Raw genomic sequence first — 13,492 nt, 5'->3', positions numbered from 1 at the left:
ATTATTCATTTAGAGTTCCTGTTGGAATGCCATGCTTCTAGGCATTATCGTGCGTGTCTCTGTTTCCCTTGTCCTAGAATGGATGTGTTGTCTCAGTCAAAGTGGTGTCGTTCCTCATCTGTATATAAGGATGCTAGTGAGATTGGGTCATGTCTTTTTGTGATTTGTTGATGTTCATGTAGCCTGGTGACTAGTTTTCTGCCCGTTTGTCCAATGTTGTGTGTGTTACAGTTCTTGCAAAATATTTTGTAAATGAACTTTGTAAGAACTGTAACAAACACTACATTGGACAAGCGGGCAGAAAACTAGCCACCAGAATACTTGAACATCAACTGGCCACAAAAAGACATGACCCACTCTCACTAGTATCCTTACATACAGATGAGGAAGGACAACACATCCATTCCAGGACAAGCCAAACAGACATGCACAAGAATGTTTAGAAGCATGGCATTCCAGCCAGCGCTCTACCAACAAACATATTGACTTGGACCACACGTACCAGTCCTTGAGGAAAAAAGAACAGGAAATGACATCACAGCAGGCAGTGACATCGCCACAGACCATGCCACCAGAGCTTCATCCTGAGGCTCACTGATGTTATTTAGTATGGTGACAAAACGTCTGAAAAGTAACCTTCCAGCTCTGCAAGCAAACCTACATCTTTCTTACATCGTCTAGTGGTACATTCTTATGAAGTGTACTTTGAAGTGCTTTATTATATTAAAAGGTGCTGTGCGTAACAGTTGTATTTGAACTGAAATGAAGATCTAATCAGTTTTTCTCAATGAGTAGGGCCTCATTCTTTGATTTAAATTACAAGTGTTATTGCGCTAATATTAAACCTAGTGCAACAATCACAAGCAATCAATTGAAAAGTTTTTATATTTTCTTGACTAATTGTGACAGTTTATTCTGGCTTTCTAACATTTTATTTTTCTGTGTTCCCTTACTAATAGGTTACTGAATGTTTTAGAGGTCGTAGCACCCTTCAAGCACTTTAATAAACTCAGAGAATTTGTTCAGATGAAGCTTCCACCAGGATTTCCTGTTAAACTAGGTAATTAATAAGATAATGGTGAAGTGGAAAACCGTGTGCTTCTCAGTTGTAGTGGAATAGAACTCTGCTTCTAATGGTCCACAATGCTATATGGAGTTTGAGTTGCTACATCTATTTAATATTGCTGTAGTGTCAGACACTGCCACGTAATGGCAAGTTTCTTTGAAATTATACATTTAGATATTAACCCTGACATTACTAATTTTCTGCTACTGTGATCCATGAATTGATTAGAATTGTAGTGGAGACCCTTTTATACAAAGGATGTCTTGAGGGAATTCAAAATCTGATCATGTTTCAGCAGTCACTCTTAAACATTACTTGACCCTGAATTTCACTTTTTTACTTTTGTCAAACATCTCAGGAATTGTAAGAAGGAATCCTTATTTTGTATATTTACCACTGCAAAATAACATGCTTTGTGCAGTGAACTGAAGTGGACCATATGTTGATAAGATGTAATAAAGGAAGGTGTGAACAGGCTCATTGAAAATAATCTCTAGCATCAACAAGATACTTTTACAAAAGGTTAAATTTTATAATAGGTGCTCATAGCATTGGACGTAGTATATTAGTGTGGGTAGAGAATTGGCTAATGGGTGGGGATGTATGGGGTTATTTTTGAAGTTTGTGACTTGTAGCCAGTGGGGTTGCTGGGAACACCACTATTTACAATATGCATTAATGATTTGGAGGAAGGAAACAAATGTCCAGGGTGACCCCGCCCACCCCCCTCAAATCTATGGGATCTTTTTCTGCGGCCTGTTACCCATGGTTTACCACAACCCAAACATATTATAGGGGAATCTTTCAGGACCGGGGGGCTGCCAGGAAGGTAAATTTCCTATTTAAATAAATGGGTTCACTCCTATCCATGGTTTTGGGCTTCTGTGGTAGGTCTTGGAACATATCCCCTGCAGTACAGGAGGACTACTGAACTGTATCCACATTTACAAGGGGGATACAGTACACTTAACCAAGGTTGGCAAAAAATTGACAAATGGGGTATAATGTGGGAAAATATGAAGTTGTTCGTTTTAGAAGGAAGAACAAAACAGTTCTTTAAATTGAGAAAAGCTGCTGAAAGGTGCAGAACAAAGGGATTGGAGGGTCTTGTGCACAAAGCACAGAAAATTATTACACAGGTGCAGCAGATAATCAAGAGGCCTACTGGAATGTTGGCCCTTGTTTCAAGGGGATTGGAGTAAAAGAGTAGGGAAGGTTTACTGCAACTGTACAAGGTGCTGGTGAGACCACAAGGTGCTAATGAGTCTAGAATACTGTGGGTAGTTTTGATTCCCTTATTTATAAATGATGCTTAATTGGAAACAGTTCAGAGGAATTTCACTAGAATGGTCCTTGGCATGGATGCATCTCCTTTCCTATGTTAGACTCTGTTGATGGGAAGAGCAGCATTTCCTTAATGCCCAGCGTAGCATAAGAGCTTGGTATTATTCAATGTGGGAGCATCACCTGCTGGAAAGGCTTTATATAGTTGAAAGCATTAACTTGTGTTAAACAACAGCAAAAGTGAAGAAACAAAAAGGCATGTTTGTTTTTGGGAATAAATGGGCTTTAGAGGAATTACTAATATACAGGCAATAAATGAACACTTCACCAACCATGCACCTGTTAGGACTTAGCTGACACCAGATTCTATCTGGCTTGTTGCACCCAACACTGTGTTGAAAATGACGCTCCTCCTGCACAATATCCTCACCGTCATAGGGATATATAGTACAGAAACAGACCCTTTGGTCCAACTAGTCCATGTCAACCAGATATCCTAAACAAATCCAATCCCATTTGCCAGCACTTGGCCCATATCCCTCTCAACTCTTGCACTTCATGTACCCATCCAGCTGCTTTCCCAACTCCTCAACATCCATCACCTCCAATATACAGCATTCAAAGATTATGCAGCACACTGCCTGAAATGTACTGTTAAGGCCATCACCACCACCTTGCTTGCATCAATCCAAGCATTGGCACTTAATCTTCAGCATGCTTATTTTCTGTGATGGACTGTATTGTATGTATGCTTTGACCATAGTTGCAGTAGATAGCTATGTCTCCATTAACCATACTTAGTAGGCTTCTGGCACTTGAACAGAAGCAGGAAGATGAAAGTTCTCAAGTATGTAGGTATTATGGAGAATGTGAGGACTGCAGATGCTGGAGATCAGCGTCAAAAATTGTGCAGGAAAAGACAGCAGGTCAGGCAGCATCTGAGGAGCAGGAGAATCGATGTTTTGGGCATAAGCTCTCAATCAGGAATGTGGAGGGGCTGGAGGAAAGGTAGCTGGGAAGGCGATAGGTAGAAGCAGATGGCTGAAGATGGTGATAGGGTGGAGTGGGGAGGAAGATAGGACAATTTGAGGGCAATGTCGAGTTGGAAGGTTGGATCTAGGGTGAGATTGGGGGGAGGGGAGATGAGGAAACTGATGAAATCAACATTGATGCCATGTGGTTGGAGGGTTCCAAGGTGGAAGATGCAGCATTTTTCCCCCAGGCATCCGGTGGCTTGGATTTGGTGATGGAGAAGCCCAGGACTTGCTTGCCCTTGGCAGAGTAGAAGGGGAAATTGAAATGACCAGCCACCAAGCGGTGGGGTTGTTTTGGTGTGTGTTACAGATGTTCTCTGAAACATTTTCCAAATTGGTGTCCTGCCTCCCCAATGTAGAGGAGACCACATAGAGAGCATCGGACACAGTAGATGAGGTACTTGGATGTGCAGGAAAATCTCTACCAGATGTGGAAGGATCCTTTGAGGCCTTGGATGAAAGTGAGGGGGGGGTGAAATATGTGGGTGCAGGTTTTACCCCTGTTACAGTGCAAGGGAAGATGCTGGGAGCAGACAGTGGTTTGGTGGGGGGTTGGGTGTGAACCTAATGAGGGAGTCGCAGATGGAATGGTCTCTGCAGAATGTTAATAGAGGTTGGGAGGGAAATACCTCTCTGGGGTCTGACTGTAGATGGCAGAGGATGATATGCTGTATGCAGAGATTGGTGGGGTAGAATGAGGACCGGGGGTGGGTTCCATTCTTTATTGCAGTTAGAAGGTTGGGGTTCAAGGGTAGAGGTGCAAGAAATGGAGATTTGCTGGAGGGGGCAGTATTGACATGTGGTAGGGGAAACTGCAGTCCTTGAAATAGGAGGCCATCTGGGATGTCCTGGAGTGGAATGCTCCTTCTGGGAGCAGATACAGCAGAAGTGCGGAATTGGCAGTAAGGGATAGTGTTTTTTACAGGAATAGGAGGTGCAGTAGTCCAGGTAGCTGCAGGAGTTTTCGGATTGAAGTAAATGTTCATGTTGTGTCGATCATTGGATATTGGGATTGAGAGGTCCAGGAAGTGGAGGGAATTGTCAGAGATGGTCTAGGTGAACTTGAGGTCAGGGATTATATAGGCATTATGGCACCTCCCAGGGGGTACTTGCTGCAGACTTCTAACATATAGTGCCAATAATCATGGGATGCCTAGTATTGATTGCAAATAATATGAGCATTGGTGGAATAGGAGGTTTTTATGTTGAAGTCAACTTTATGATATGGTGTTTTCAACTCAACATGTGTCCAGTCTGCAGTTTTGAGGGAGGATTGGTGCTTATCCTGGGCTTGCTGGCACATCTGTTCCTCCTCCTCCTTTCTCCCGTGGCTTAATCTGTTGGTAGTGATTCTGATGAGTTTGTGTGGGGAATATTAGAAACTGAACAGTCTTTAGTGTTGGGAGCAGTCAGCATTTGCCTCTCTGATAACCATTTAGCATTGTCCTCTGTCCAGTCAGACAAAGGCCTTTGACATTGAGACCTTGTTTTGATGTATGCAGCACATTATGACATACATTAGATGAGATTCTAAGTGCAGCGGGACGACTGCAATCTTGTCCTTTTCACCTTGCATCATTTGGGAGTCATCATTATGTAGCATATACTTATAGTTCAACGCCATGCCCTTGTGCAATCTGAGATCTTAGATTGTTTTTGAGTTGTGGCCTGTAGGTGCCACTTTTCGGATCATAAGTTCATAAGATAAGAGCAGAATTAGGCCATTCAGCCCATCGAGTCTGAGCCGCCATTCGATCATGGCTGATATGCTGCTCACGCCCACTTGCCTGCCTTCTCTCCATATCCCTTCAAGCCATTACCAATTAAAAATCTATAACTCTTCCTGAAATTTACTCACTGTTCTAGCAACCACCACACTTCGGGGTAACAAATTCCACAGATTTACAATCCTTTGGGAGAAGTAATTTCTCTCAACTGTTTTAAATTTGCTACCCTTTATCCTAAGACTATGACCTCTCATCCTAGAATACCCTACAAGAGAAAGCATCTGCTCCACATTTTATTTTATCCGCACCTTTTATCATCTTGAATACCTCTATTTGATCTCCCCTCATTCTTAATTCCAGAGAGTATAGGCCTAAACTGTTCAATCTGTCTTCATATGACAAACCCCTCCTCTCTGGGAACAATCTAATGAACTTACTCTGAACTGCCTCCAATGCCACTACATCTTTCCTCAAATAAGGGGACCAAAACTCTGCAAAATACTCGGTGAGACCTCGCCTAATGTCCTGTATAGTTGCAACAATACTTCCTCCTCTTTATATTGCATTCCTTTAGCTATAAAAGCCAACTTTTCTATTTGCTTTCTTGATTATCTGCTGTACCCCACCCCCCCCCCGGTCCTCATCATGCTAGTTTTGTCACACATGAATGAGTACACTGAGATCCCTCTGCTCCGGAACGCCCCAAATTCTCTCCCCATTAAGATAATAAGTCACCTTGCCATTTTTTTTAACCCAAATGCATGTCCTTGCATTTAGCAACATTTAAACTCTGCCACATTTTGGCCCACACTCCTATTGTATCTATATCCATTTGTAAGGGTCTTATTTCCCCATTGCAATTTACCATCTTAACTATTTTTGCATTGTCTGCAAATTTAGTTATAGGGTCTCCTATTCCTGTATCCAAGTTGTTAATGGTGATTATAAATAGCTGGGGACCAAGGACCAAACCCTGAGGTACACCACTAGTTACATCTTGCTTTCCAGTTTAAAACAAAAATTGTCCTGACTGACAGACTTGCAGAAGACAATCATCTATCCAAGCTAATAAATCACCCATAATCCCATAGGGACCAACTTTGTGAATTAACCTTTTTGTGCGGCATCTTAACAAATGCCTTCTAGAAGTCCAAATCACCTGTGACTATTTCTGCCTCAGAGATGACAGTGATCACTTATACTGACCAGTGTCATGGTCAAGATTACTTGTGACCAGGATTTATAACCTACATGGTTGGATGCTGCATTTCTTTGTTACATTCAGTTATCCTCCTCCAGTTCTGAGTGCCTGCATGTCCCCATCCAACATGTTTTAATTTATGGGTATATTGATTTCCCAAGGTTAACCCCTGAGCCCTGGCCTTGCAGCTTAATTTTATATGCTAACCATAATGCTGCACATGCACAGCCCACCCTCCTCCAACAGCTAGAGTTGTCAAAGGACAACCCCAACCCCATGCACAATCATCTCCCACCCTTTTTTTTTGTATACTTAGTTATCCCCTCTGCATCCCAGCGTGCCATCTCCAGTCTCCACAACTGTGATGTCCCCAAATCTCTCTACTACAGTTGTCACCCCTGATAACCATCCCTGTTGATTTTCAGGGGGTAGGGTCCCAGGATTACCCATAGCCTACACTCATGACCCTTAGAAAGGCAGCACAGATTGTTGAGTGACCAGACCCTGATTAGTATCTGTGCACATCCCTGACCAACTTGCTGCTAATCCTTAGATTGGTTGCACTGGATCTGCGGGACTAATAGTGGTCTGCTTCCAACACTAGTGTTACAGGACCTCTGACCAGCTCAAGCTGCCAACTGTCCGTAGACTCTTTCCTGCAGTGGAATCAGGTGCTGCCATTAACGGACTTTGGCAACAGTCTCCCTTGACAAGGACCACTGCCTTGAGACCTTATTGTCTGATTGGTTGAAACATAGAAAATGTGTTGCTGTGTTAGATGCTGGCATGTGCTTTGATGTGACTTTGATGTAAATCAGTTCTGTACAGCAATATAACCCCTTTGATCACTGTTGAGTGATGACAAGCTGCCTGGCTTTGTGTCTGCACTAAAAGACAAGGCAAGACTGAACTACTGTGAGCCTGTATGCTCTGAGGCAGCAAAAAGATAACAACAGGGGATGCTATTGGCATTTCAAGTAGGCACAAAGTGAGAGCATTTTAAAAAAAAACATGAAGAGCTGAGGTGCATCATGCCCTGATGAATGGTGCCTGTCCCTACACAGCGATCGGCCTGACAGCACAATTTCAAGATAGGGTGTCAGTGCATTTCAGTATGCTGCATTGAAGAGCTGTGTTCAAAGTTTGTACAAAATGTGCCATGGTGATAAGTTGAGGCTGGTGCATGTCCAATGCTGCCCTCTGGCTGGGGAGGTATGGTGCAGGCAGTCACTGCCCATGAGCCCTGAGATGCTCGGGACAGCTGGCCAGGCAGAAGGCTTGTAGGAGCAAGCACTGAGCTGAAGCAGCCAGGGACCTGCTCTGACCTTCATATCAGGAACTGTTGCATGCGTTGAGAAGATCTATTTACATGGTTAAAGGCCTCTTGCTGATAACTTGTAACCAGCTTCTCAATCAAACATTGAGGAAAAAATAAAAGTGAGATTTTCCCATCAGTGTTGAATCTCATTTTTCCAGCCTTATCATATTTTCCCAACTGTCTTGCTGTTGCCCATATCATTCATGGATTGGGAAAATTCCACCCATGAAATTTGTGAAAAATGGAGGGTAACAGCATGTTCAAGGATTTTGAACAGAAAATTGAGATTGGAGATGAGGTGGTAATTTGTGGTGACAGGTGGTGGCGGTGATGGCAGACTGGAAGGTTGGAAAAATGCCAAAGGGGAGGATATTGGCAACATCTGTCAACATGAGCAAGAAAAGTTGGGGGAACCTGTAATTTGGTTGGCAGTGAGGTTCAGGCAACAGAAGGTTGTCAGCTCCTCTGTTAAAGGGACTTAAATGTTTATCAATCCAAATTACATTCTTGAAGGAGGACTGTTTCCTATAATATGCCTGGGTGGCTAAGTTTGACACTAGAGAATTGGTAGGAAAAGGATCCAGTCAGTCCTGAAGCAGCCTTTTAAATCAAAAATTGTGGTTTTGGTCCTCCTCCTCTAGTCAAAAATCATTCTATCCAGCTAGTTGTGTGCTATAGGAAAGATTTGTTGACCTTGAAAGCATTGAGAATATTTGCATAGAAACATAGATGGGAGCAGGCAGAGGCCATTCAACCCTTCAAGCCTACTCAACGATTCATCACCATCGTAGTTGATTGTCCAACTCCATAATCTAATTCTGTTTTCTCCATAACCTCTGGTCCCATTTGCTCCAAGTGCTATATTTAGCTGCCTCTTGAGTACATTCAATGAATTCCACAGGCTCATCACTCTTTGGGTGAAGAAATGTCTCCTTATCTCATTCCTAAATGGTCTGCTGTGAATCATCAGACTGTGACCTCTAGTTCTGGACACCCCCACAATTGGGAACATCCTCCCTGCATCTACCTGTCTAGTCCTGTTAGAATTTTATAAGTCTGTATAATACCTCCCTCACTTGTCTGAACTCCATCGAAAACAATCCTAACCTCGTCAATCTCTCTTCATATGTCAGTCCCACCATCCCCAGAATCAGCCTGATAAACCTTCACTGCACTCCTTTTGAGAGCAAGAGTGTCCTTCATCAGAAAAGGAGACCAAAACTGCACACTAATGTTCTGGGTGTGGCCTTACCAAGGCTCTGTATAGCTGCAACCACATATCCCTGATCCTGTATTCAAAACCTCTTGCAATGAAAACCGACATGCTATTTTCCTCTTGACCACCTGCTGCACCTACATACCTACCTTCAACAATTGGTGCACAAGGACACACAGGTCCTACTGCACAGTCCCTCCCTTCTCCTGATTTACAGCCATTCAGGTAGTAATCTACCTTCTTGTTTTTGCTTCCAAAATGAATAACTTCACATTTATCCAAATTATACTGCATCTGCCATTGATTTTGCCCACTCACCCAACCAGTCCAGATCATGCTGAAACATCTCTACACCTTTGTCACAGTTCACCCTCCCACCCAACTTCATATCATTTGCAAACTTTTGAGATGTTACATTTTTTTTTTCCCTCATCCAAATCATTTTGTGAATAGCTGGGGGCTAGTACTGATCCCTGTGGCACGCCACTGGTTACTGTCTGCCAATTTAAAAAGGACCCATTAATTCCTACTCTGTTTCTTTTCTACCAACCAATTTTCTGTTCATCTCCATACACTTCCCCTAATCTCACGCGGGACTTTGTCAAATGCTTTCTGGAGGTCCAAATATACCGCATCAACTGGCTTCCCCTTGTCAACTCTTACAAGGATGTTGCCAGCATTGGAGGGTTTGAGCTATAGGAAGAGGTCGAATAAGCTCTGGCTTTTTCCCTGGAGTGTCAGAGGCTGAGGGGTGACCTTTATAGTGGCAGCTAGACAGGATATTGAAGGGGGAGTTTGCCCACTTGCCTTTATCAAACAGTGCACTGAGCATAGGACTTGGAACGTCATGTTGCAGCTGTGCAGGACATTGGTTAGGCCACTTCTGGACTAGTATGCTCAATTCTGGCCTTTCTGCAATAGGAAAGATGTGGAACTTGAAAGCGTTCAGAAAAAAATTTGCGAAGGTGTCATCAGGGTTGGCAGGTTTGAGCTGTAGGGAGAGGCTGAATTGACAGGCTATTCTCCCTGAAGTATTGGAGGCTGAGGTTTATAAAATCTTAGAGGTTTATAAAATCATGAGGGGCATAGAGTGAATAGCCAGTCTTTTTCCCAGGATAGGACAATCCAAAACAAGAGAATGTAGGTTTAACTGGGAGGAGAATGGTCCCATTTAAATCCAAGAGGTAGCTTGAGAGGTTGGTGCTTCCATGGAACGAGCTGCCAGAGGAGGTGATGGAGGCAGGTACAATCCAGCATTTTAAAAGGCACCTCAATGGATACATGATTGGAAGGGCTTAGAGGGATTTGGGCTAAATGCTGGCAAATGGGACTAGGATTAGGATATCTCGTCAGTGTGGATGAATTAGGCCACAGGATCGGTTTCTGTGCTGTATGACAATAAATAGTAACTTATTGTAATTTTTTTATCCACTTTTTTTAAAAATCCATACTTTGTTCTCTGCATTGATAAAATGCTAATTTTGAAAGGCATAGAGTCAGTGAGATGTACAGCATGGAAACAGACCCTTCAGTCCAACTCGTCCATGCCGACCAGATATCCCAACCCAATCTAGTCCCACCAGCAACACCTGGCCCATATCCCTCCAAACCCTTCCTATTTGTATACCAGCTCATTCCATACCTGTACCACCCTGTATGTGAAAAGGTTTCCTGTTAGGGGTGTCTCATATCTTTCCCCTCTCACCCTAAACCTATGCCCTCTAGTTCTGGACTCCCCCACCCCAGGAAAAAGACTTTGTCTATTTATCATATCCATGCCCCTCATGATTTTATGAACCTCCATAAAAACACCCCTCAGCCTCTGACGCTTCAGGGAAAACTTATTCAACTTCTCCCTATAGATCAATTAATATAAAATGATTGATTTGTATACAATATAGTGATACAGTAAATTTGCCTTCAAAATACTAATCAAATATTCTACTAGAAGGGAGGAACAATCTCAAAACCCAATCTGGAGTGTTTTACAGCAATTAGCATCTCCTTGTGTATGATGTTTGACCTGCATTAATTATATTGTTTCCTATTCTTTAGACATACCTGTGTTTCCAACCATCACTGCCACTGTGACATTTCAGGAATTCCGATATGACGGGTTTAACGACTCTATCTTCAATATTCCGAGTGACTATACTGAAGACCCCAGCCGGTTCCCTGAACTTTGATTTGACTGCTTGTTATTGTGGGACTAAAGAAAATGTTGGGTGCTGTGTACTCTGATTTTAATCCATCCAGGAAATTGATTTCGTTCTTCCTTTTGGTGATACAAAGGTATCATTTGGAGAAACTCTGGAACATTCCTAAGTGGAAGAATGGGAAGTCTTGCAGAAATAGACGATACAGCATTTCTTTGATTTGGAAAAATCCCTTTATTAAATTCCTGACCTTCAGTTTGAAATGTTCTCTTTGCAAAATCATCCATTTAAAACTTTAACCTTTTCATGGAAGTGTATATACATTATATCAATGATTAAACAATTTGGTTGCTTAAAAAAAGGCATTTTGCTGTAATTCACCTTCAAGTAATTGGCTAAATGAGAAGACAAAGTATCAGTATGCATACCAATTAAAGACTAAAAAAAGCCAAATTGCCTCAATTTTTTTTCTAGGATTGGTATGCTTTTACTATTTTGATATTTATTTGTACCCCTATTTTTGGGTACTAATTCAGTGTCTTAATATTTAAAACAAAAACACTATTTTATTAATGCTACATTTAGTTTTACAAGTGTTGGCAAAAAGAGAAGCTAGGTTCCAAAAGAGTAACCTACAGAGTGCAGGATGTAACATTTATGTTGACACTCTGGTGGTTCAGAATGGTAAAAGTTAGTGTTCTGCAGTTTCAAGTTGAGTTGAATCTTGTTTTAATTAGCATTACATGATTCTAAAAGGAAAGTATTGGCTTTTGAAATTAATTGAAAAATTATTGTATAAACATTGTGCGTACACAGTTATAAGCAAGGTTTCAAAGTGGTAATATTCATCTGGGATATTAGAAATATTCCATTGCTTCAACTGGAATTGCATGGAACTTCCAGTAAAGACTTTGAGGTTTGTTTGGCTGTAGTGTAGTACTGCATTGTTTAGCCATGGCTGAGTTCACTCCCTCTTTGGGCGAGAAGACAGGTGACCAAAAATGGCTAGTCAGTCTTGTTGAATACAATAATGATTCCCCACTTTTTCCATATGAAAAGAGATTTTTTTCATTGTGTCAAGAAAAAAAGCTAGGCTGTGGTTGATGCAAAACTGTCACTCAGAATTCATAATCTACACAGTGAGTATTTTTTGTACAAAAGCTTTTAAAAGAAACTAATATAATACTCCCAAAAATAATTGGAATACTGTTCATTGAAGCACCAGCATTTTGGTGAACAGAATTGTTCCAATTTAATTAATGCATTGTATATAATCCCACAAATAAGTTTTCCTTAAAAAAAAATCCTACTTCTTTTTAATGCTTGTATAACCATGTTTAAAGTCAAAGTAGGACTATCCAAGTGAGAACTGTCTGAAGGCTACCTCACTCGTGGAACAGAGTAACGTGCTCTCAACCAGAGTCACATGACACTTCTTTCTTGTGACTGATTTATCATCTTGCTTGTGACTGGTGATTTTGTAAGGTTTGCAATTCCTTTCAAGTCTTAGACATCACTGGTTAAGTGTGAGAAGTTTTAACCTTTTGAAGATTGTATGAAATTAACATTTCACAAGTTATTCAAATCTTTCCTCTAAGCTAACAAAAATGGAAGCATGAAGAAATGAATAGGGATGTAATGATATGAAAGTGTTAAATTGGATAATTAGTTTTAAAAGAACATGTATCTTATAAATGTATCAATATCTTGTGGTATTGGTATAATGAAAGACTAGCGCTAAGTTGTTTACCAAATGTGCTTTGTACAAATAAATATAGTTCAAAACTCTGCGCATTTGTGCTTGCTTTCTTTACATTGTTTTTAGGAATTTTATAAAAACTGAAAAATTTAGCATAAAATTGGTAACCTTTGTTACTATGAAAGACTTCAAATTATTCAGTTATGATTTCATTTTGATTGTGATTTTCATTTAAGTCAAATTGTATTTTCCTATTTGTATTTACCATTAAAAATAATATAACTAGATTTGCTTGTTGTTTTTTCCTTGATTTTAAACAAAGTAATTTGCATGTAGTTGCAAACAAGTATTGGTGGTTTGATCTCATTTGTATCTGTAATTGGTCTTACTCTAATTTATCCTCCTTGGCCATCTTACTGTAGAAAGACATTTGAGTAAATGACATCTTCATCAGTGAAAAAGACAGTATAAAATCATCTGAAGAACGGTCACTGACCCAAAACGTGAATTAATTTCTCGCAACTGATACTGCCTGGCCTGAGTTTTTCCAGCAGTTTTTAATTTTATTTCTGATTTCCAGCATCTGTAGCTAAATCATCATTTTGAGGAATCAAGTGCATCAGTTTGCAGACCCCTCTCTCTGTTTTGCTCCTTGAAATGGATCATTCACGTGTTACCTGGTGAAGATCTGGTATGTGATGGGGGGGACGGTGTTGGATCTTATTTCCCAGTAAGGACTTGAGTTGTGGAGTAGTGTCAGGTAATCTTTTATTGCAGCTTTATTTTCAGTG

At 41.0% G+C, this 13,492-nt stretch overlaps 1 protein-coding gene across 1 annotated transcript in view; it reads left to right on the top strand.

Moving 5' to 3' along the window:
• Positions 1–12,882, top strand: part of ankrd13c (ankyrin repeat domain 13C) — a 99,826-nt gene extending 86,944 nt beyond the window's left edge. The window contains exons 12-13 of the mRNA XM_072574166.1: positions 960–1,060; positions 10,902–12,882. Coding sequence (XP_072430267.1) covers positions 960–1,060; positions 10,902–11,032 — 232 coding nt within the window. The 3' untranslated portion in view covers positions 11,033–12,882. The remainder of the gene's footprint in view (positions 1–959; positions 1,061–10,901) is intronic.
• Positions 12,883–13,492: the final 610 nt, after the last annotated feature.

The sequence above is a fragment of the Chiloscyllium punctatum genome, chromosome 7 (assembly GCF_047496795.1).
Source record: "Chiloscyllium punctatum isolate Juve2018m chromosome 7, sChiPun1.3, whole genome shotgun sequence".
Classification (NCBI taxonomy): Eukaryota; Metazoa; Chordata; class Chondrichthyes; order Orectolobiformes; family Hemiscylliidae; genus Chiloscyllium; species Chiloscyllium punctatum.
The sequence above is the reverse complement of the archived record's forward strand: the minus strand, read 5'-3'. Positions and strand labels throughout refer to the sequence as shown.